Source organism: Sceloporus undulatus, chromosome 3 (assembly GCF_019175285.1).
Source record: "Sceloporus undulatus isolate JIND9_A2432 ecotype Alabama chromosome 3, SceUnd_v1.1, whole genome shotgun sequence".
Lineage (NCBI taxonomy): Eukaryota > Metazoa > Chordata > Lepidosauria > Squamata > Phrynosomatidae > Sceloporus > Sceloporus undulatus.
Genome location: NC_056524.1, coordinates 210,589,568 through 210,613,933, shown reverse-complemented (window position 1 = coordinate 210,613,933; position 24,366 = coordinate 210,589,568). Strand labels below are relative to the sequence as shown.

The 24,366-nt window shown below is 44.3% G+C and overlaps 1 protein-coding gene across 1 annotated transcript in view; it reads right to left on the bottom strand.

The window, feature by feature from the left end:
- SEMA4G (semaphorin 4G) overlaps positions 1 to 24,366 on the bottom strand; it is a 126,348-nt gene that overhangs the window by 39,575 nt on the left and 62,407 nt on the right. Inside the window, exons 3-5 of the mRNA XM_042458498.1 lie at positions 8,520 to 8,668; positions 6,521 to 6,583; positions 6,133 to 6,231 (exon numbers count right to left, since the gene is read on the bottom strand). Coding sequence (XP_042314432.1) covers positions 6,133 to 6,231; positions 6,521 to 6,583; positions 8,520 to 8,668 — 311 coding nt within the window. The remainder of the gene's footprint in view (positions 1 to 6,132; positions 6,232 to 6,520; positions 6,584 to 8,519; positions 8,669 to 24,366) is intronic.

Below are 24,366 nucleotides of genomic sequence, written 5' to 3'. Positions count from 1 at the left end.
CCTAAAATGTACCTCCTAATATAATTGAAGGTAATAAATTAGATGAACAAGAAGGGAAACTGTTATTTCATCTAATCGTAGCAGGAGAATGGTATTCACAAAGTACTGGCATCAGGGGCTGGCCTGAAGACAGAGTGCCCTCCCTCCATAACTGTCATCTTTTCGGGCAGTTGTGCTTTTGAGGGAGAGAGCAGGCCGGCCCCATCCGTCCTTCAGGGGCTGGGCCTGCAGCCAGAGTGCCCTCCCCTCCATAACTGTCATCTTTCTGCCGTTGGGGAGAGAAGCAGGCCGGCCCAGCGTCCTCAGGGGCTGGCCTGAAGACAGAGTGCCCTCCTCCATAACTGTCATCTTTCGGCCGTTGAGGGAGAGAGCAGGCCGGCCCCCGCGTCCTCAGGGGCTGGCCTGAAGACAGGTGCCCCCCTCCATAACTGTCATCTTTCGGCCTGTTGAGGGAGAGGCGGAGCAGGCGGCCCCGCGTCCTCGGGTGGCCTGAAGACAGAGTGCCCTCCCTCCATACTGTCATCTTTCGGCCGTTTGGGGGAGGAGGAGAGCAGGCCGGCCCAGCCGGTCCATCAGGGGCTGGCCTGATAGACAGCGTGCCCTCCCTCCATTAAACTGTCATCTTTCGGCCGCTGAGGGAGGAGAGCAGGCCGGCCCAGCGTCCTCAGGGCTGGCCTGAAGACAGAGTGCCCTCCCTCATAACTGTCATCTTTCGGCCGCTTGAGGGGGAGGGAGAGCAGGCCGGCCCAGCGTCCTCGGGGCTGGCCCGAAGACAGAGTGCCCTCCCTCCATAAACTTTCATATTTCGGCCGCTTGAGGGAGAGAGCAGGCCGGCCCACGTCTCAGGGGCTGGCTGAAGACAGAGTGCCCTCCCTCCATACTGTCATCTTTCGCCCGTTAGAGGGAGCACGAGAGGCCCGGCCCAGCGTCCTCAGGGGCTGGCCTGAAGGACAGAGTGCCCTCCCTCCATAACTGTCATCTTTCGGCCGTTGAGGCGGAGAGCAGGCCGGCCCAGCGTCCTCAGGGGTGGCCTGAAGCCAGAGTGCCCTCCCTCCCTACTGTCATCTTTCGGCCGTGAGGGAGAGAGAAGGCCGGCCCAGCGTCTCAGGGGCTGGCCTGAAGACAGAGTGCCCCTCCCCCATAACTGTCATCTTTCGGCGCTTGAGGGAGAGGAGCAGGCCGGCCCGCGTCTCAGGGGCTGGCCTGAAGACAGAGTGCCCTCCCTCCATAACTGTCATCTTTCGGCCGCTGAGGGAGAGAGCAGGCCGGCCCAGCGTCCTCAGGGCTGGCCTGAAGACAGAGTGCCCTCCCTCCATAACTGTCATCTTTCGGCCGTTGAGGGGGAGAGCAGGCCGGCCCAGCGTCCTCAGGGGCTGGCCTGAAGACAGAGTGCCCTCCCTCCATAACTGTCATCTTTCGGCCGTTGAGGGAAGAGAGCAGGCCGGCCCAGCGTCCTCAGGGGCTGGCCTGAGACAGAGTGCCCTCCCTCCATAACTGTCATCTTCGGCCGTTGGGGGAGAGAGAGCAGGCCGGCCCAGCGTCCTCAGGGGCTGGCCTGAAGACAGAGTGCCCTCCCTCCATAACTGTCATCTTTCGGCCGCTGGGGGAGAGAGCAGGCCGGCCCAGCGTCCTCAGGGGCTGGCCTGAAGACAGAGTGCCCTCCCTCCCTAACTGTCATCTTTCGGCCGTGAGGAGAGAGCAGGCCGGCCCAGCGTCCTCCGGGGCTGGCCTGAAGACGGAGAGTGCCCTCCCTCATAACTGTCATCTTTCGGCCGCTGTGAGGGAGGGCAGGCCGGCCCAGCGTCCTCAGGGGCTGGCCTGAAGACAGAGTGCCCTCCCTCCATAACTGTCATCTTTCGGCCGCTGAGGGAGGAGCAGGCCGGCCAGCGTCCTCAGGGGCTGGCCTGAAGACAGAGTGCCCTCCCTCCATAACTGTCATCTTTCGGCCGCTGGGGGAGAGAGCAGGCGGCCGCCCAGCGTCCTCAGGGGCTGGCCTGAAGACAGAGTGCCCTCCCTCCATAACTGTCATCTTTCGGCCGCTGGGGGGGAGAGCAGGCCGGCCCAGCGTCCTCAGGGCTGGCCTGAAGACAGAGTGCCCTCCCTCCATAACTGTCATCTTTCGGCCGCTGGGGGGGAGAGAGCGGCCGGCCCAGCGTCCTCAGGGGCTGGCCTGAAGACAGAGTGCCCTCCCTCCATAACTGTCATCTTTCGGCCGTGGGGGAGGAGCAGGCCGGCCCAGCGTCCTCAGGGGCTGGCCTGAAGACAGAGTGCCCTCCCTCCATACTGTCATCTTTCGGCCGTGGGGAGTGAGGGGAGAGCAGGCCGGCCCAGCGTCCTCAGGGGCTGGCCTGAAGACAGAGTGCCCTCCCTCCATAACTGTCATCTTTCGGCCGTTGAGGGAGAGAGCAGCCGGCCAGCGTCTCGGGCTGGCCTGAAGACAGAGTGCCCTCCCTCCATAACTGTTCATCTTTCGGCCGTTGAGGGGGGAGAGCCGGCCGGCCCAGCGTCATCAGGGGCTGGCCTGAAGACAGAGTGCCCTCCCTCCATAACTGTCATCTTTCGGCCGGTGGGGAGAGAGCAGGCCGGCCCAGCGTCTCAGGGGCTGGCCTGAAGACAGAGTGCCCTCCCTCCATAACTGTCATCTTTCGGCCGTGAGGGAGGAGAGCAGGCCGGCCCAGCGTCTCAGGGGCTGGCCTGAAGCAGAGTGCCCTCCCTCCATAACTGTCATCTTTCGGCCGCTGAGGGAGAGAGGCCGGCCGGCCCCAGCGTCTCAGGGCTGGCCTGAAGAAGAGTGCCCTCCCTCCATAACTGTCATCTTTCGGCCGTTGAGGAGAGGAGCAGGCCGGCCCAGCGTCCTCAGGGGTGGCCTGAAGACAGAGTGCCCTCCCTCCATAACTGTCATCTTTCGGCCGTTGGGGGAGAGAGCAGGCCGGCCCAGCGTCCTCAGGGGCTGGCCTGAAGACAGAGTGCCCTCCCTCCATAACTGTCATCTTTCGGCCGTTGAGGGGGAGAGCAGGCCGCCCCAGCGTCCTCAGGGGCTGGCCTGAAGACAGAGTGCCCTCCCTCCATAACTGTCATCTTTCGGCCGTTGAGGGGGAGAGAGCAGCGGCCCAGCGTCCTCAGGGGCTGGCCTGAAGACCAGTGCCCTCCCTCCATAACTGTCATCTTTCGGCCGCTGGGGGAGAGGAGAGCAGGCCGGCCCGCGGTCCTCAGGGGCTGGCCTGAAGACAGAGTGCCCTCCCTCCATAATGTCATCTTTCGGCCGCTGAGGGAGAGAGCAGGCGGCCCAGCGTCCTCAGGGGCTGGCCTGAAGACAGAGTGCCCTCCCTCCATAACTGTCATCTTTCGGCCGTCTGAGGGAGAGGGCAGGCCGGCCCAGCGTCCTCAGGGGGCTGGCCTGAAGACAGGAGTGCCCTCCCTCCATAACTGTCATCTTCGGCGCTGAGGGAGGAGAGCAGGCCGGCCCAGCGTCCTCAGGGGCTGGCCTGAAGACAGAGTGCCCTCCCTCCATAACTGTCATCTTTCGGCCGCTGGGGGAGAGAGCAGGCCGGCCCAGCGTCCTCAGGGGCTGGCCTGAAGACAGAGTGCCCTCTCCATAACTGTCATCTTTCGGCCGCTGGGGAGAGAGCAGGCCGGCCCAGCGTCCTCAGGGGCTGGCCTGAAGACAGAGTGCCCTCCCTCCATAACTGTCATCTTTCGGCCGCTGGGGGGAGGAGCAGGCCGGCCCAGCGTCCTCAGGGGCTGGCCTGAAGACAGAGTGCCCTCCTCCATAACTGTCATCTTTCGGCCGCTGGGGGAGGAGCAGGCCGGTCCCAGCGTCCTCAGGGGCGGCCTGAAGACAGAGTGCCCTCCCTCCATAACTGTCATCTTTCGGCCGCTGGGGGGAGAGCAGGCCGGCCCAGCGTCCCTCAGGGGCTGGCCTGAAGACAGAGTGCCCTCCCTCCATCACTGTCATCTTTCGGCCGCGGGGAGAGAGAGCAGGCCGGCCCAGCGTCCTCAGGGCTGGCCTGAAGACAGAGTGCCCTCCCTCCATAACTGTCATTCTTCGGCCGCTGGGGGAGAGAGCAGGCCGGCCCAGCGTCCTCAGGGGCTGGCCTGTAAGACAGAGTGCCCTCCCTCCATAACTGTCATCTTTCGGCCGCTGATGGGGGAGGAGGAGAGCAGGCCGCGCCCAGCGTCCTCAGGGGCTGGCCTGAAGACAGAGTGCCCTCCCTCCATAACTGTCATCTTTCGGCCGTTGGGGGGGAGAGGCAGGCCGGCCCAGCGTCTCAGGGGCTGGCCTGAAGACAGAGTGCCCTCCCTCCATAACTGTCATCTTTCGGCCGTAGTGAGGGAGAGAGCAGGCCGGCCCAGCGTCCCAGGGGCTGGCCTGAAGACAGAGTGCCCTCCCTCCATAACTGTCATCTTTCGGCCGTTGAGGGGAGAGAGCAGGCCGCCCCGCGTCCCTCAGGGGCTGGCCTGAAGACAGAGTGCCCTCCCTCCATAACTGTCATCTTTCGGCCGTTGAGGGGAGAGGCAGGCCGGCCCAGCGTCCTCGGGCTGGCCTGAAGACAGAGTTGCCCTCCCTCCATAACTGTCATCTTTCGGCCGTTGAGGGAGAGAGAGCAGGCCGGCCCAGCGTCATCAGGGGCTGGCCTGAAGACAGATGGCCCTCCCTCCATAACTGTCATCTTTCGGCCGTTGAGGGGAGAGAGCAGGCCGCCCAGCGTTCAGGGGCTGGCCTGAAGACAGAGTGCCCCCCTCCATAACTGTCTTCTTCGCCGTGGGGAGGAGAGGCAGGCCGGCCCAGCGTTCCCAGGGGCTGCTGAAGACAGAGTGCCCTCCCTCCATCAACTGTCATCCTTCCTCCCGGCCGCCCCCTTGCCCACCCGGGAGCGAACAGGCCGGCCCACGTCTCAGGGGCTGGCTGGAAGACAGAGTGCCCATAACTGTCATCTTTCGGCCGTTGAGGGAGAGAGCAGGCCGACCCAGCGTCATCAGGGGCTGGCCTGAAGACAGAGTGCCCTCCCTCCATAACTGTCATCTTTCGGCCGTTGGGGGAGAGAGCAGGCCGGCCCAGCGTCATCAGGGGCTGGCCTGAAGACAGAGTGCCCTCCCTCCATAACTGTCATCTTTCGGCCGTTGAGGGAGAGAACAGGCCGGCCCAACGTCATCAGGGGCTGGCCTGAAGATACAGTGTATCTTAATTGTAGATTTTTCTTATACTGTTATATAATTTTCTTGTACACCGCTATGATCTATTTGGAATAGCGGTTTATAAATAAAACATATTATTATTATTATAAGGAAGAAATACCAAATGTGGAAGAATGGAGATTGAAGGTAATGGATCTATATAAAATGGACAAGTTAACAACGTTATTGAAGAAAAAAATAGATTTAAAGGAATTTCATAAAGAATGAAGCTTATGGGAAAGTTATATACAAATTAAAAAAAGAAACAAATTATGGTGGGAATATTTGAAAGATAAGAAAATTTGGGTTATGAGTTAGGAGTTGATGATATTTAATTAAGGAATAAAGGTAAATGGTAAGATGTTAAAGGTAGATATAGAGTTAAACACAAATATATAGGTATAAGGGTTTGAATCTAAGGCTTTTCTGATGTTAAATATAAGAGTAAGTAATATATTAAAGTTATGATAAGAGAAGAGAAGACGAAGCCTTTAAGAAGTATCAAAGTTGGAAAAACAGTGATAGATTTGGTAGAAAGACATTTAAAGAAAAGAAATGTAATTATATTATTTTGTATTTTGAATTATAAATTAGTGTTTTAATAATAAAAATTAAAAAAAGAAAAAGAAAACCCAGAGCCAGCTTTGGAGAACAAAACATTGGGAGGGATAAGCTTCCCCACAGACCTCCCTACTATTAGCAAGCAGTATGAATGAGTTCTCATCCTTAAGACCTTTCTATTCCTTGGCAGGAACAATCATTGCAGGAGCCAGACTTGGGATCTTTTTATACCTTCAGAGAACAGCCTATGGACAAACTGTAGGTACAGCCAGCTGTATCATCAAGTTGAGCTTCTGGAAACAATGGCCAAGATTTGCTTACTCCTTTTTTTTCATTCAATATTTACGCAAATATAGATACATTCTTCCCCAACAAAATTTCTTGCTTTTTACTCACAATGTAAGTGCAGAGTGGGTGAAACGCATATGTGCCACAGGCATACAGATGGGTTGCATTTAGTCGTTGCAAAAGTCTGACATGGTTGTAACATTCTGTCTACAAAAAGAAAAAGATATTATGATTTGCATAGAACTTCTAACAATGCCCTGTTTCATATTCAGGGGTAACTGTGTTGGCTATATAGCAAAATACAACAACATCCAAAATCCACAAAACAGTGATATCTTTATTCAGCCAATCAAAATTTGCATGTTTTTGTGCATTTTGGTTGGTAAAATAAATATATAACTGTTTTGCAGATTTTGGATTTTATTGTACAATGCCCTGTTTGTTCACTATAGATACGAACAGGTCACTAGTGCAGATACAAAACACACATACATACCTTGTTGTTTTTGCCTTTTTTCAAACATTCTGCCCGTTTCTCAGGAGAGACTTTCCAATCTATCTGCAAAGAAGAAGAAAAAAGCAGCATCATTATTCAACTGGAGTACCCCAAAACAGGAAATAATGGCTAAACATGTTATTAAAAGGCAAACCGCATGAAGTTCATGACAGCTCTTCAAGAAAGTTCATGTTTTGCTTTTTCCAGAATAAGTGGAGTCATCCACGTGCAAAGGAGAGATAGCAGCACTGAAGAGTTTCACAGTCCATTAGTCCTTAAAGGTTTTTGACTGAAATGAGAACCCCGAAATTGCAAACACAAATCCATAAGGAAGCAGGAGAATGCAGAGCAAGAAGAGAAGGTGGCAGCTAGTATGGCACCGAAGGATAGCAGACAGATGGGGTTTTGTATGTTTGTTTTGCCTTGCTAAAAACTCTCTTCATTTATCATGAAACAGAACATGGGGGAAAATCATACTCAGCGACAAGGGCCCCAAATGAGAGTGAATAGAAGCTAAACTTGTGTGGGACCACCAGACACCTTCACTATTTCCAAGGTAGTTGTGTATTATAGGGCTGGCTACTTCCCCTACCCTGGTAAATGAGCAAGTTCTGTGCCCAAATCCAAACTTGATGACTGACATTTCCAAATTTTACAAAAGTAAAATAGATTCTCTTTCAAGGACAGTGGCCGGAATTCATTGTTATGAATGAAGAAGCTAGAGTTACTCATTTGTGACTGGTTTGTATTCATGATTCCTACATATTCACTAATTTAGGGATTACCATGAAAGTCCCCTAATCCTTAATGACTGGACCAACTGATCCTACTAAGGCTATGGTTGGGAATGATGGGATCTGAACATTTGGAACCAAACATTTATGATAAAAAATAATCTGGAGGATCCATAATTGGAGAAGGCTACTCTAATGCAACAAAGGCAAAAGTATGTCAGATGTACTGTATACATATATGTGTCATTACAGATACTGTATTTTTGTATGCTACATTTCTATAAAATTGTGATAATAGTGGATCAAAACTTATTGTAAGAACAATATTAACTACAACAACTTTAAAAACATATTAAGAACAGTTAGAAATATAGTGCAGTATATACATAAGAAAAGCATTGAGCCTGACAACTTTGTAAAAACAAATACAGAAATGAAACAACCTAATCCAATGACTGTAAAAGAGCATTTCCTACACTTATATGGCTCTCTCCAAGTTGTTCAATTGGTGTTGGGTGTGGGTGTATAGGGGACATCTGTTCTTCTACTTTGAGAGCAGAAGCTGGATAGGCACAGTCCAATACTTGGCCAAATCTTGAAGCTAAGCTTCTTGCTCTAAGCAGCTTTCACAACCATTAGTTAACCAGTGAAAATGTTTTTGAACAAAAATAGTCCATGTAACTATTATCATCATTATTATTAGTAGTAGTATCCTGCCTTTCTTCCAAAATTGGGACTCAAGGCCACTTACAATTTAACAAGAACAAACAGCCAAAACATATAAAATGTGAACATTAAAATGGAATTAAACTAATCATAGAATTAAAACACTTCAGATTTACACTTAAAAAGAATAAAATGCAATTAAAATATAAAAAGTATTGATAAATAATACTTAGTTATTAATAATATGTAAGAAATAATTAATAAATATGTGAGAAATAATCACTTTTGTGTGCCCATGGAATATATATTATTTACTTGAAATGAGATGTGTCTATAAATATTATGTGTGCACACATGTAGAAACACCCAGATGTGGATTCAATATTCTGTCTGAGAATAACTGAGGAGGAAAGTTCATCTTGAGGTTTCTGCAGGCTATTTGCCATAATAAATTAGTTCATTTCATCCTGCGGTTGAGAGACATTTTATGTATTCTTCCTTGAAAGTAGATCTATCTACAGCTCTAACAATGTCTGAAAATTGAAACTGGCAAAGGAAAGAGGTTTGTGGTGACACTAGTAAGATAAAGTTGCACTTACTGTATGATGGGAGCCATCAGCAATGTTGCTGGAATTTAAGGAAAATATAGCCCCCCTGGCTCCTATGTAAAGAATTCCTTTCTCGTCTTCCAGCAGGAGGGTGGTATAATTCTGGGCATGACTGGTAAAATGCCTTGCAGAAGTCAAATCTGGGGAAAGAAATACAGGCATTTGAGAAATAACAACATAGTAAACTTTGAAACCACATATCTTATGCTGCTAGTAACTGCCTTGGGAGTGCAGCTGAACAGAAGCCCACTTCATTGTTCTCCCACACATGAAGAATGGAAATGGCAAGATGCAAAAAGAAATCAAGATAGAAATCCAGACAGAATGAGTGTGTCAGTTGCTTTGAAACCCTAGCTCCTTCAAAAAGTTTGAAACTTCATCCTAAATATGAAGAAAAACTATAAAAGACAAAACAATAATTCAATTTCTATTAATCATCATTGGATCAAGAATTTCAAACTATACAAAGTTGCATCCTGATACCAATGAAAGTGGAATATCTGGTCCTACCAGTGAACTGACCTGTAGCACTTGTACTTCATTTTTAATGTCTCTGGACATTCACAGTGGAATATGAAAGAGAGACTGCTGATTGTTTACTTGGAAATCCATTTCACAGTTCCATGGTCTTACTCACCAGTATATATGTACAAGACTACAGCCTTCGTCCCAATAAAGTTAAGAAGAATGTGCAGAGGGATCATTTCACATGTTCTAGCTTCTCAGTTTGTGTGTGGAGTTGAGAGCTTTCTGCACTGGGTCAGAAATGCTTATGAAGTATAATATTATGCAAATGATGCAAATGAAGGTATGTGATGACAGTGTAAGTTTGTAAGATACAGAGATGTGGGAGTGAAAATCTTCCAATGCTTATTTTTTTTCTGTATGGGCAGTTGTACTATATTTATGTATGGGCAGTTGTACTGTAATTAACCATGTCAGATTGGCTAAACACAGGATATGAAGTTATAGTTATTCTTCTAATCAGACAATCATTGACAAACTCTAGTGCTCAGAGAAAGAGAATAGGAAATGAATGCACTGCTAAGCTTGTTTGTTTCATAAAATATCTTGCTTTTCAATTAGTTACAAGTACAAGTGGTCAAGACAAATTGTGACAAGCTCATAGAATCACACACATCCTTTAGTGAAATAAAACATTTTACTAGTTGTACTGGATCTATTTTTTAAAATAGAAACAAAATTGAAAAGTCATGCAGAGAATGAGAGAAGTGAAACTGACAGTAGTACAGTGGAGCCTTGTTATAAGCTGGGGTTTGGTTCCCCCATGGATAACAAAATCCGTGGATGCTCAAGTCCCATTAAATATAATGACATAGCAAAATGGTGTCCCTTATAAAAATTGGAAAATCAAAGTTTGATATTTGAAATTTATACTTTTTTGAACATTTTCAAACAGTGGATGCTTGAGTCCGTGTATAAAAAAATCCATGTATAAGAAGGGCTGACTGTATATGGTAACTACACCTCAGAAAAAATACAATTAAACTGCTCAATTAAACTTTGCAGGTGCATGGGCCAGTCTGGGGGAGCAGTTTCCTGGGCCATCAGCCAATAAGGGCTACTGAAAGCAGCCTGCCTTGCTACAGCCTGCCCCCAATTCCTCCCATTGAAGGAGAGAAAGGGGAAAAATGGAAATATGACAGTGGCCTTAGAAGCTCTTGCATACTGGAACAAGAGGACTTCTTCTCAGCCTTGCAGAAAGGGTACAAATGTAGAGGGTGTGTGTATATGCACATGCATGTTCACAGGTGGGGGCACTTCCTGAACTGGAGAGCCTCTGTAATAACTGAGACCTTCCAAGAAGAGTGGCTGCAGGGCCCACTTTATCTGCTGATTTCAACGCTTCACTCACTGCTGCTTGTGGGCCTTTTTTGGTTTTAAGTGGTTGTTTCCTCACTTCAGGAATCTGTTCTTGAAAGTCAACAATTACGAATCTTCAGATACATAAATAGTCCATGCTGAAACTCACAGAGACATTGAAACATTCAGTTGGTGGCTAGGACCAGGTAAGCTTCATATAAATATAACTAAACACATCCAAGCTTTGAAGAAACCACAGTTGTTCAAGGAATTAAATGGAACCAAAGAAGTTTCTCATGGCTTACTAATATTAAAGACACAGGAAAGGCAGCTTAGTGCCTTCCAAATATTTTGGATCAGAACGCCCATAATGTCTTACCATCCTAAATTATGAACAGGAACAGTTAATTAAAGAGACCCACATTTCTGACCTGCTACTATCATCATCACCATCACCTTATTATTATTATTATTTAAAGCATTATGCCCTTTCCTCAACCAAAGAGGCTCCCAGAACAGATTACACAAGACAGTTTTTTGTCTCTATCCTTAAAATCTGAAAGATATGGCATAAAAATAAAAAGGCACAAGGAGGGAGGAAGAACAAACAAAACAAAACAAACCCTGGTTGAAGGCCTCTGTTTAGATGAAAACGACTGATGATGTAAGTACTTAGCTACTTGTTTCCAGACTATTTCAGCCTTACTTGCTGCCTATAAGGCTGCTCTGTAAACTCCAGGTTTAAATTATCACCCCATTATCTGGACTCCTAATTAGCAGAGATCAGCAGAGATAACTCAAGACATCAAGATAAATCAGAAAGATTAACAAAGTAAATGTTTGTTTCCCTTTAAATATTATCTCTAATTTTTGTCAATTACCACTGTTGCTATTTTTGAAGTTATTTTTTAAAAAAAAATTAGTTCAGACACTTTAAAACATGGCAATATGTTTACTATATTATGTTAAATGCTTCCAGCTTTGTAATGAACTTTACAATTGGTTGTTTTGAAAGCATTATTTGTTGCTGTTCCCCTGTTATCTGTTGATGCTAAAACAGAAAAGTATCTATTGACACCATAAAATCTCTTAAATCTTTAAAATACCACTATACTATTTGTCTTTTTTAATTGTTTACCTGTTTTTTAAATTTCTGTAAACTGCTTTTTGATCAATGGCAAGGTAGCCAGTGGTTTAAATAAATAAAACAAATCTGCTGCCTGAGAAGGTCTGATCCTTTGTATTTCAAATGGAAAAGTGAATGCCCCATAATCTGATACCCAGATTATATTCTTTCCTACATTTTGACTGTCCATTTGTTTACTAAAATGTGCATTGCTCCCCAGATCCTTTGAGTCACTGATGGTGGAATCCTATATCAGAGGGAAGACCAACTGGGCTCTCAAGAAAGCAGATACACAACTGCAACCTAAATAAACCAATCACACAGTTTCTAAATGTTTTGCAGGTTCTAAAGAAGCAGAATTACTATAGTTCAAAAATTTTAATGAGTTATCCACTAAATGAACAGATATCATTATGACACATTAATCCTATTCTACCATTTTAAAAGCAACATTTAGGTAAAATGACTAACAATCAATTTGACCATGATGCCAATCTGACTATGAAGCAGTTTGTTTATGCAAAATTCTATATATATTTTCACAGATACAAGTTTCACTGTGTTCAATGGGCTTTCCCTCTTCTTAGTGCCTTTAGGGCTATAGCCTCAAGCTGCAATCCTAAATTATGAACAGGAGCAGTTAATTAACATTTCTGAGCTAACATAATAATTATTTAGGGGCTGTACAGATGGGCAGCATGCAGCCGCCCCTTTACTGGCCAGATTGGGGCCGCAGCTCCGGAGAGCGCAAAAAGGAGCCGCAGAAAGTGGCTTTATGATGCCCCTTCAGTGTTGCATCATGAGGATGCAGCACTGGAGGGGTGCCATGATGGCACATGCCATGTAGACTGGCGCATGCCAAAATGGCACCCTAGGGGCGGGGTTAGGGCATGCAGCATGCAGACGCTGCACCCTACCTCCGCCCACAGGCCAGCACAAAGTGATGGTCTATATTGCCTCTTACTTATTTAAAGCTTTTTTGCCCACTATTCAACCAAAGAGTCTCCCAGAACAGCTTACATAAGACTGATAAAACCGAGACAGTTTTGCCTGTACTCTCAAAATCTGAAAGACACGGCATAAAAACAAAAAAGCACAAGGAGAGAGGGGGGGGGAACCAACCAACCCAAGAACTAGTTGTTAAAATTACATTCCAGTTTTTATGAGGACTAGCTGGAAGGGGAAAATCTCAGATGAAGGAAAGCGCAACAGAGCTGGTCTCAGAAGAGCCCTCCTTTCCAACTCTCCTGCTGCTAGGACTGTATAGAATGGCTACAGTCAGGAGGCAGTTGGTGGAGGGAGAACCCAGTGGAGCTTCAAGTCAACATATAAAGCTGTTGATTCTAGCTGTACCCAAGTCACTACTGACTGGCCATTCTGTTAATAGGGACAACTTCAGATTAAGGTTTCAGTATTTAGACTAGGAGTCTGCCTGGCTTGAATGTGAAAGTCCTCTTAATTGGCCTAAACAAGATCTTATTTTTTGTTCCACCACTTTTTACATTCTCCAACATCATAACCTTTTCTCAAAAATGGATTGGATAGCTTATTTCTCCTCTCAAGTTGCTGATGGTTATCCTTACTAGTCCTTGGTGTAATATATATTAATCACTGTTCAACTTCCTCACATGTAGGTTTTTGTCATCACTGATGATTTATCACTTGGGCCTACTGTTCCCATAAAAGCTGTTTTACTTTGAATATGACTACATCCAAAACTGCTTTTCTCTTTTACTTGTAAGACTTATGTCCTGCTGTTATATGAAGTTTCCCATCCAAGGGACTGATCTATTTCACATCTGTTTAGCTTCAGAAAGCCTGCCCCCCACAGACATTTCCAGACCACTCAAAGACCACTTAAACTGCTTTTCTTTATTTTTTTATTTTTGTTGTTGTCTAAGGTTAGGCTAAGAATTCTAAAATTACGTTAACTTTACTATTGCAACCATCAGGAGAAGCTTCTCTATCCCTCATAGCCAAAGAAATTCACAAGATGGCAGCAGAGGTAAGCCACTAAGATGACTGACTGTGTCCCAGCTCTAAGCTGTCAGGGCACATCAAGGTCAATCTTCTTCAGGCTGCCAAGTTTGAGACCTATAGAACTGGCTGTTTCCCCAGATGTAGGTATGTGGTTCAAAACTGGGAGTCATGGCCCAGAGCCACAAAAATGAATCAGAAGGAGGCCAGAGTTTGATATGGAGTCAAAGTTAAGCAGAAAACAAAGTCTAGAACAACAAACAAGGATCAGGAGGACCAAATACAGATACATAGTCAAGGATTACAAGAAAATAACTAATAATTGGGACAGGGCCTATACAGTTCTCACACTAGGCACTAATGCCTTTAAGGAGATGAGCTAGAGTTGTATGGGGTGTATTTAGATAGATATTTAGAGTCAACTGTCTGGATGATCAGCCAGGATAGCTCTGCAGACTAAATGGTGCTCTCGAAGGCCAAAGCTCAGCCTACTAGGGTCATAATAGGAGACAAACCCTGGTACCATAGGTTCCATCCTGGTTCCCAGAAGTCCTGGTTTTATTACACATGTGCCCACAATCCACTATACATGCCATCCTTAATATCTGCATGCTGTGACCTGGTTTGGTTCTCAATCTTCTGCTCATCTCAAGCCTTAAACCCATCAGCCACTCTATTGAAATCAATTAAGATTTAGAACAGCACAGGGAGTTTCCCCACCAGAGATAAAGTGAGATGGCATGATCCACAGAAGAGTGAGTGAAAGCTACTGTAATTATGAAGAGTTTCTTTCCTCTTAGAAAACACACATTTCAAGGATCATTTCAAATATGCTATGGAAATGTGAGCTCTCAGAAACCTAGGTGTGTGGGTGGAGAATGAAAGAGAAAGTAGATAAACTGAGTCAGTATCTGTTGGAAGCTGAATATGAGAGCCTCACTTCCTATAAGAAATGATACACACACACACTTAGTCACACAGCTGTACACCCATGAGAATTTAATCTTAACCTTGTCAAGTGAATATCCTCCTGTTAGTATTAGATCACCATTTTAAAATAAAATAATGTTTGCACAGGTGCCTATGCTTCTGCTATAAAATGAGCATTGCCATCTTCCAGCTCTCCCTATTCAGCCAGTTGAAATACCTACAAAGAACAGGCAGAGCACAGCAGACACTATGATAAATGCTGCCACATCAGAACATTCAGGAAAATACTTTCAAATATGTGTCTGTGGCCCTACCCAGGCACACTTCCCCCCACCATTACTCTCAGCACCATCTTCTGGCCCTGGAGAAAAGAGAAAAAATAATCATCTCACTGGGACACAACTGCCTAAGGCAGACAGCTGCCCTGCTAGTAAGGGTTATTTATATCCCCCACCTACTACTTCACAGTCAGAGTCACCACCAGACCAGTTCAAGCCAGGGCTGGTATGATGGGAGACAGTTTGAGGTCAGGCAGTGACTCCAAGCCCTCAGGGCTTTCACAACTATCCCTTCTCTTCCCCGCTCCTGAACAGCTGAATGCCTGTGGCAACAGAGCAAGGTGAATTGCCTTGTCTTCGGGTCCTTCCTGGTTGCTCAGCATTTCTTCTCTCACACCAAAACAGCAGTTTGCTTGCTCCCTGATTTCTAACTACTAGACTAAAAGTTGTTACTGCCATGTGGGTTGGAAAGTACTTTACTGAAGGAAGATCTATACCCAAGTTAGCCTAGTTGATAAAATACTGTTGTTCCAAGGTGTTTTGTTGTATTCATAAATGTAAATGGAGATGGTTCTTGAGAATGCTGAGGATGGTAACAGCAATGAAACTGCGGTTGGAATGTAAGATCTTCTGTGGAGAAAGTGAAAGAACTGGAGGAGGAAAAAATCCCTCATGTAGCAGTCAGAAACTAATTAATCTTTTCAGTCTCACCTATTCATGTTTGTCAGTTCTTCATTATTTTTCATCACTTGTTTATATGGGTTGAATGTATGAATTGATTCTACTGATGTTTCATATCTGATACAGCCTTATCATCAAGGGATGAATATGTCCAAACAAACTGGCTATTTGACTGTTGTTTTACACAAATGGCCACAGTGTATTTAATCTGATTAATTTAATCTAACCAGAAAGGAAGAAGAAAACAAATAATGATGAAGTGCTTAAAAATGCCATCAGTACAAGATGAACCACAATTGCCATAGAGAAAAATAAACTCACAACATTTCAAGGAAGCCTCTGTTATTCTGATGCATTTCAAAAATAACTCTCAGCAACACTGTTATATCATATTGCATATTCACATCAACCACTCATATATTGCTCCCAGGAAGCTATACATCCCGTTCATCTATCAAAAACAATCCTTATACAAGCCTACTGGACTAGTTTTCACGATATCCCTGAAATCCTCAGAATTAAAACTCTTGATTCACAGCAATGTGTAAACCCAATTTCTTGGCATCATTCTGCACCCACATGGCCAGGCACCCCATTTCCATGTCAGATGTGGAAATGGGAGAGAGGGCTTCACAGTAAGAATGATGTTGTGGAAAAGTTTGGAGAGTAGGGGGGGCACTTAAACAGCCAGGTTTTGCTGTGGTGTTTCCAAGAAACTCTGCAGCAAACTGGGGGTCATTTTGACCCATGTTAGAGGCCTTTTATCACCGGATCGGGCTGGATTGACAGGACAACACAATGCCAGGGGGAACTGTGGACAGTCCCACAGAGGAAAGTTCCTCATCATGTGTATTGTAGGGATAGAAACATTTTGAAATACCTCACCCACATTATAAAATTAGAATAACTTAAATTAGTCTTCCTCAGCTTCACTAGATGTTATGAACTTTCAACTCCTATGATCACTCACTACAGGTTATGTCAGCTGGGGCAGATGGGAATTACAGTCCAAAACATTTGCAAGGTACCAGGCTGAACAAGGTTGTTCTAGGTGCACCCTAAGTATAACATCTCTGTGTTCTAAAACCCTGGCCTATACTAACAATCATTGCTATACAGGGATATGCTACAAAGCTCAATACAAGTAACACAAGGACTTTATCACACGGGGAAAATTAGAAGATTAATCAAGTGAGCATCTAGGGTCATCCAATGTATTGCATGTAATTTAGCAAAAGACTTTCACATGATGGTGTGTGCAAACGGGTCGCATCCCAAACAGAAATGTGTGAGATCCCAGAAATAGCTTCTTTTGCAAAAATACCAAATTTGCAAGTGCATTTCCATCGTAAATTCATGAATTCACAATTTCACAATTGTTTTAATATGAAAGGCATTTCCAGTTCAGTCATAGGATTCCCCCCATGAGAAACAAACTTCAATTCCCATGATCCTTTGTTGCGTGTTTGCTTCCTGTACTCCTTTGTCTTCCCTGGCTGCCGAGAGGAAAGCAACTGTTTTTCAAGAAGGAAAGAGGGAACTGGGGCGAAAGGGAAGGATGAGGAGCCTGAGTATGCCTCCTTATTCTAGTCCACTTTTAACTCGGGGGGAGGGTTCCTTGGGTCCTCATATAGATTCATATAGACTCTGACAGCCTGTATAGTAGCCCTGAGGTGAAGGAAGCTCTCATATTGAAACAGAAATGTAAAATCTTTGTGACGCGATACTCTTCACTCTGCACATGTGAAAACATGCTAATTCGAAATCACGAACCTGATGGATACATACTCGTGTGCCAACTAAATTTGCCCTGGCACTCCTTTCCCCCTCGGATGCACGCTGTGTTGCTCACACATGTGATAAGCAATCACACAACTTCAAGCATTTCAGGGATGCAACCCCTTTCTTCTTCTGGGGGGATGATGATACATTTCCCCCATGTGAAAAAGTCCAACAAGCAATAACTTCAATTGCATATATATATTTGTAACATATGTCTAACTAATTCATATAGAATTAGTATATCTATAACTAATTAGTTTGTTCTTGAAAGCTTCTGTTTTTCAAAAAGAAAGACTAAGAATTAGAACTATTGTAAGCTGTTTCTAGCTCATCACATCAAAAGGCTGGGTTAAAATCTGAAATTTTAGCTGAAGTCTAACACTCTGGATGTGCAGCTCATCCTCAAGACTGAAGCCAATGATAGTTTTATTCAAAAAGCATATAGTTTAGGAAGGCAACAGCCCTGCTTATCTGTATGTACAATGGCCTTGATGATGCAAACAAATGAAGTACAGGTGGAGAAGCCAGTCTGATCACTCCAAATTGTTATATACATGGTGTATAAACAGTTACAACCCTTAATTACTAAGCTTGTGAATACAGAATAAATTCCCTAAATAAAGGTTCAAACACTGCAGTGTCACCTTCCTGCTATAGCAGCCGTACATCTATCATATCAGTGACAGATGGCGGTATCTGCCTTTGAAGTGTCATCACCATAGTTCAGAACTGAAGGGTAAGTCTCAGTGGAAGGGACCATTGCGCAAGCCACCTCCTTCACCGGAGTTCCAACTGTGAAGGAGAAAGTGATATAAGGCTTGCAACTAACTCATTGGCCACTGTGCTACCATAGCTAAAGGTGACACTTAAACCTCTTTACAATTGGGAGGAGTTTTTCTCAGCATCCTTTCCTATTGTGTTTCATACATTTCCTGTTGTGTTTCACACATGGCTTGGGATCTCTGCAAGATAGCTTCTTCATTATTTTATTTTATTTATTTGAAGGAATTTACATCTCCATAGAATCTGTACTCTTCACAGGAAGGACAGAATTTTTAGAGTCTCTTTTTCTGCTTCCACAGAAAACCTAGAACGCCACAGAATATAACTATAGTGTCCTTGCCAATCACATCTTACACCTGAATGTCAGGACTATACTTTACAGATTTTAGACAATATAAGTGCCTTTGAAGATTAAGAAGAATTTCATGATGGTAAGAGCTGTTTGACAGTGCAACATGCTCCCTCTGATTATGGTGGTCTCTCCTTCTTTGGAGGTTTTAAAATTTTAATTGTTGTGCTTTATATATGTTAACAGCCTTGGATCCCACTTTGGGAGAAAGGCGGGATAAAAACAAACAAACAAACAGTGGCAGGCTCGCTGGCCATCTGTCAGGAGTGCTTTGACTATCTTCCTGCATGGCAAGGGGTTGACTGGATGTCCTTTTGGTCTCTCTTCCAACTCTATGATTCTATTCTATGAAACAGGATGTTAACACACAGCAAGGGCCAGCTCACAAAACCAGCAGAATCAAGTAGCATTGTTTTATTCTTGATTACATTGCTTAAGGCTATAGGCAGGAGACTGCATTTTAAAATTATATCTCCCCCCTCAAAAAAAAAAAAACCTCTTAAAGTTCTTATACTGAAAATGATTCAGGTATTATACTTGTTCACTCACTTCAGATTCCTCCTTAACTATTAGCAGAGGTTCATAGGTCAGTGTACAATGTGTCGTGGGTGAAGCAACAAAGGAGTAGGAAGTTAAACTTCAATGGATGGCTGAAGCCTTATTTCAGCTGAACTGGCCCACTTATCTTAATCACTGCTTGACTAGGTCTACATCATGCCTCCTCACTCCAAACTGCACAACTACCCTATTCATGGGCAAGTGGATAGGGAAGTGTAAAACTAATTCAAATGTCAAGTCAATGAGATCTTCTGAAGTGGAGAAACCTTTGTAAAATTTATGAGCAACACGCTCTCTTCTCAGCACTGGCTTTCAAACACGAAGGGCAGCTTTGCCCCTCATAGAATCTCTCTTTCCCATGCCTTGAGTGCCAGCTTACATTTATTCTGCTCTACAAGATGAAATTGAAATGGCAGGGAATAGGACAGACCAATAGTGAGAAAGTTCTTCTTAACACATGGCTCTCATTCATTTCTAATCCATTGTTTCTGGGAGAGACATTAGGAGTAAGGGATGATGGAAGCTGGTAACTGCAGAGTGAAGAAACATGACAGTATGTAATAGAGAAATACTGGGGTATCTGTAAAGTTTGGTTTCTCAGTAAGAAAAAATGTGTAGTGAAATTAAGAAATGTCATAATTGTATGCCAGGCATGAGAGGGTGAAGAGGAAAACTAGTTGGGAAAAGCCTGGTACATTACATTTCCAAATGGAAGTTTGGTAAGCTATGTAGGAAAAAGAGTCCCACTACCCCAAGAAATGTTACCCTCCCTACAACTCTAATAAACAAGTTTGCTAGGGATGCACACAATTGGTGCAGGACACAAATGCTAAGCTGTTAGTGTTATAACTGTCAAGTTAGAGAACTATTTCACAAGTGAATTTTTCAATATACAGGATAACCATGACTTCTCTACCTGCTGAATGTGTAATGCACTCTAAAAGATCCTGTGCATAGTCCTGTAGTGTAAGGCTCAAGAATCTAAACAATCTTTTGCTGAGAAATAGGGGCTAAACAGACTGGCGTTTAACACTGGCCTCTGGGCAGAATGCAGGTGTGATGTTCACACACCACAACACTGGCCTGTGCCATGTGCCTGACCCCATGGTAGGGGTGTCACACTCCTTTGGTGCAGCATTTAGACACATTGCACCAATGGAACACCAAAAAGCCACTACTGCAGCAGTAAGGGTGCCTTTTTGCTGGTGCTAAAAAGAGCTGCATTTTGTTGTTCTTTCCAGCACTGACAAAGCGCTGGATCAGGGTCACAGCGTGCAGTTGCCGCAGCCCCAATCTGGCACTGAAAGGGGTGATGTGCAGCTACTCCTTTGGGGCAGTCTGTAGAGCCCCACAGTTGCACAAACCTATACATGTAGAATGAGCAACATTCAACTGATAACATGCAGCTGTCTTGATAACAAGTGTTCTTGTCATGAAAAATAAGAAGTAGCTACTCTTGGCCAAAATAATGATTCAATGAATAAAAATTATTTAACTGGAAATTAGGATGAAATCCCAGCGAAGCCATGGGCATGGACTTGAGAGTGGCCTTAAGCATGAACCTGATGCTCCCATTTATAGGTAGCAAAAATTGTCTACTACCTCATAAAGCAGCTTTGCAGATATGTGGATAATGATGATCAGTTGTGTTTTCATTCTCTGACACTATGGACCCAAAATCATGATTTAGATCCATCAATTTAAACTGAACTGAGGGGCTCAACAGATAGCCCCAAAGGAACAGATTCCCATCACCTCTTCCAGCTCTGGATCAGGGCCGCAGCAACCTCACGTCACAGCCCCGATCCAATGCTTTGCCAGTGCTAAAAAGAACAGTATAAGGACGCTCTTTTTAGGACCTGCAAAAAGGCACCCTTGTTGCTGTTGCAGTAGCTTTTCGGTGCTCCTTTCGTGCACCATGTTTAACGCTCCATCAAAAGATCACCGTGATGATCCCTGCCATGTGGGCAGGTGGGCAGTGTGACGCCAGGGTCAGGGTGGTGTTGGGGCGGATGGCACACCCCCACTGTGCTTCAAAGCCGGTATTAAATGCCGGTCTGTTTAGCCCTTAATTTCTAGATAAAGTACTCAAGATCAAAAGTTAAATCAACTCCACTGCTTGAATAATGGCTTATAGTATTTTCTTACTCAAAGACGACAAGCTAAAGCTGTAGGAATATTGACTACATATCCAGCATCATGCAAAAAATAAATTCAAGGGGCACTGCAGCAATATTCTAACAATACAGAGCAATTGAGTAGTGCTACTAAGAAGCAGCACCCAACACTTCTCCAGTTACATCACAGCTCTGGAATTCCTTCTGTTATCCAGTGCGAGCTACTGGATCTTTTCACATACTGATACATCTTTCAATGATTTCAGTAAAGCTGCCTAAAAACTTGTAAAGGGTTTAACATTATCAACTTAATTAGCAGTTGTTTTTCTTAACAGTCCTCGAGTCAACCCAGACTCATGGCAACCCTGTGCATAAGACATCTCAAAGACCACTCATGCTCCACTGCTATGATTCTATGCTCCGTTCAAGTCCTACAGTGGCCTCCATGATAGAGTTCAGCCATCTGGCATGTGGTCTTCTTCTCTTCTACTAACCTCAACCTTACCTAGCATTAGTGACTTTTCAAATGAGTCATGTGGCCAAAGTACGACAGCCTCAGTTTTTTCATCTTGACTTCCAGGATGTGTTCAGGCTTGATCTGTCCTAGAACCCATTTGTTTGTCTTTCTGGCTGTTCACAGTACCCTCAGCATTCTTCTCCAGCATCTTTTTTCAAATGAGTTTATTTTCTTTCTGTCAGTTTTCTTCACTGTCAAGCTCTCAAATTCGTACATAGTGATGGTTTGGATGAGTCTAACTTTTGTGTTCAATTGAATATTTTCCTACTTTAGGATCTTGTCTAGTTCTTCCATAGCTGCCCTTCTCATTCCTAGTTTTCTTCTGATTTTTTCACTGCAGTCTCTGTTCTGACCAATATTTGATCTAAGGTACAGGAAATATTGGACTATTTTGATTTCCTCATTATCTAGGTTGAATCTATGTTGGTTCTCTATGCTCATTTTCTTTATGTTCAGCAGTAAGCTTGCTTTTGCACTTTCTTCTTTAGCTTTCCTTAATAATTGTTCCAAGCCTCTGATATTTTCCACTCGTAGTATGGTGTTATTTGCATATCTTAGATAATTGATGTTCCTTCTTTCTTTCACTCCTCTTTCTTCTTAGTTTAAACTTCCTCTTTGTATGATATTTTCTGCATACAAGTTGAACAAATAAGGTAGCAGAATACAGCCTTGCCTTACCTTTTTGCCAACTGGGAATGATTTTGTTTCTCAATATTCTGTTCTAACAGTAGCCTCTTGTCCTAAGTACAGATTCCTCATCAGAACTATCAAATGTAGTGGCACTCCCTATTGTTTCAGAGCCATCACGATCTATGCAGTCAAAGGCTTCACTACAGTCTATAAAGCACATGCTGATTTTCTTTTGGAATTCCCTAGTGGGTTCCATCAACCATCATGTTTGCAATATGGTCCCTAGTGCCTCTTTCTTTCCTGCACCCCATTTGTGCTTCTCAGATTTTTCTCTCCATATATGATTGGAGTCTATGAGCGGAAACTATCAGAAGCTTGGAACAATTACTAAGGAAAGCTAAAGAAGAAAGTGCAAAAGCAAGCTTACTGGCTACCGATTAGCTTCCGGGCGGAGTACAAAGTGTTGGTTATTACAGTCTGTCCTTGCCTTACGCGGGGGATCCGTTCTGGATCCCGCCACGTAAGGCGAATTCCGCCTATGCTCGAGCCCCATTGGAAACAATGGGGCTCATGTGCGGCGGCGCGGGAGCACGCAGGGCGCAATGGGAGCGCATGCACATTCAATTGAATGGGATGCTCCGCCCCTTCCGCCCCGCGGCTTGAGCGCGTATGCTCAAGGCCGCGTATGGCGCAGGCGCGCTGTACTTTTAAAGCCCTACATGGGTTGGACCAGAGTTACCTCTCCCTATACAATCTGCCCCGCACTCTCAGAACAACCAGGAAGAACTTATTAGAGTATGTAAACTCCAAGTTAACAACAACTTCCCACAGGGCATTTACTGCCGTAGCTCCTAAATTATGGAATGGCTTGCCAGAGGAGATCTGTCTCATTACCACCTTAGATGCCTTTAAGAAGGCACTTAAGACAGATCTCTTCTGGCAGGGCTATCCAACCAATCTGCTATAAAAGAGTTAGAAATATCCCACCTCTATTTATAAAGATATGTATTTTAAATGATGATTTAGTCTATGTATTATATTGATAGCGATTTTACAGTTTTATTGAATGTATTTTATATGAAATTGTAGTTTTTGTCTTGTAATGTTGTTTCTATTGTTGTAATCCCACCTTGAACTGCAGGGAGAGGCAGAAAATATAACGTATTATTATTATTATTATTATTATTATTATTATTATTATTATTATTATGCTGCAGCATTTTGAGTATGATTTTGCTTGCTTTGAAAAGTTATACTATGGTCCTATAGTTGCTTCAGTCTTTTGTGCCTCCTTTTTTTGTGGATGAGGATATACAGTATATTAATTGTTTCTGATCTGTTGGCCATTGTTTTATTTTCCATGTTTGTTGGCATATTTCAGTGATCACTCGAGTTGATTCTTTCTGTGTGGATTGTAGCAGTTCAGTTGGGATATCATCTGTTCCACCCAATTTCTCTTAGTGCAGCTTTCACCTCACTTTCTAAAATTTGGGGTTCCTCTTCAGTCCATGTGTCTTTAATTTTACCGCCTCTTTTATATAGCTCTTCTGTGTATTCCTTCCACCATCTTTTTATAATTAACAATACCCACCTGCAAAAGGTAGCCATGCTGAAGAGAGGCTGTGTGTGTGTGTGTGTGTGTGTGTGTGTGTGTCTTGTTGCATATGGTCTTCAATGAGAAGCAGCAGGATGCTACTCAGTGTCATTCTTCAGCCTATTAAACAGAGAGGTATGTGCACACATCCTGAACCTCAGTGCTGGATGGCTTCCTTAATGTAGGAAGAAGGTGTTATGAAAGAGTAAAGCGCTGTCCTCTATCTGCAGCAAAGAAGGATCATAGCTTCAGGGCAAGTTAAAAGCCCTTGGCACAGTGAAAAGGAAGAACAAAGCAGTTCCACGATTACCCAGGGCAATTCAATGTGGTTAGTAAATGTAGCTTTTTGGAGAACAATCCAAGAACATGAAAAGAGGTTAAGCAGGGGGGTGTTTTTCAATAAAATAGAGCAGAGACTCTTAGTTTAAATGCTTGAGCAGAACAGTCTCTAGGGAAGTGAGATATTATAGCTAAAGCTACCTTTAACGTAATTTTTGCATTCACAACATGCTGTATTTCAGAGCATGAATTCTATATATATACCCACATAAAACAATGCATATAAATAGAGACAATTTAACAACAGACAATCTTATATCCCAAGAATTATCTACAAACCCAATCTTGCTCATGAGATGAACCAAACTGAAATCATGCAGATCTCATTTTGATAGAATATTTATGCAGCAGAT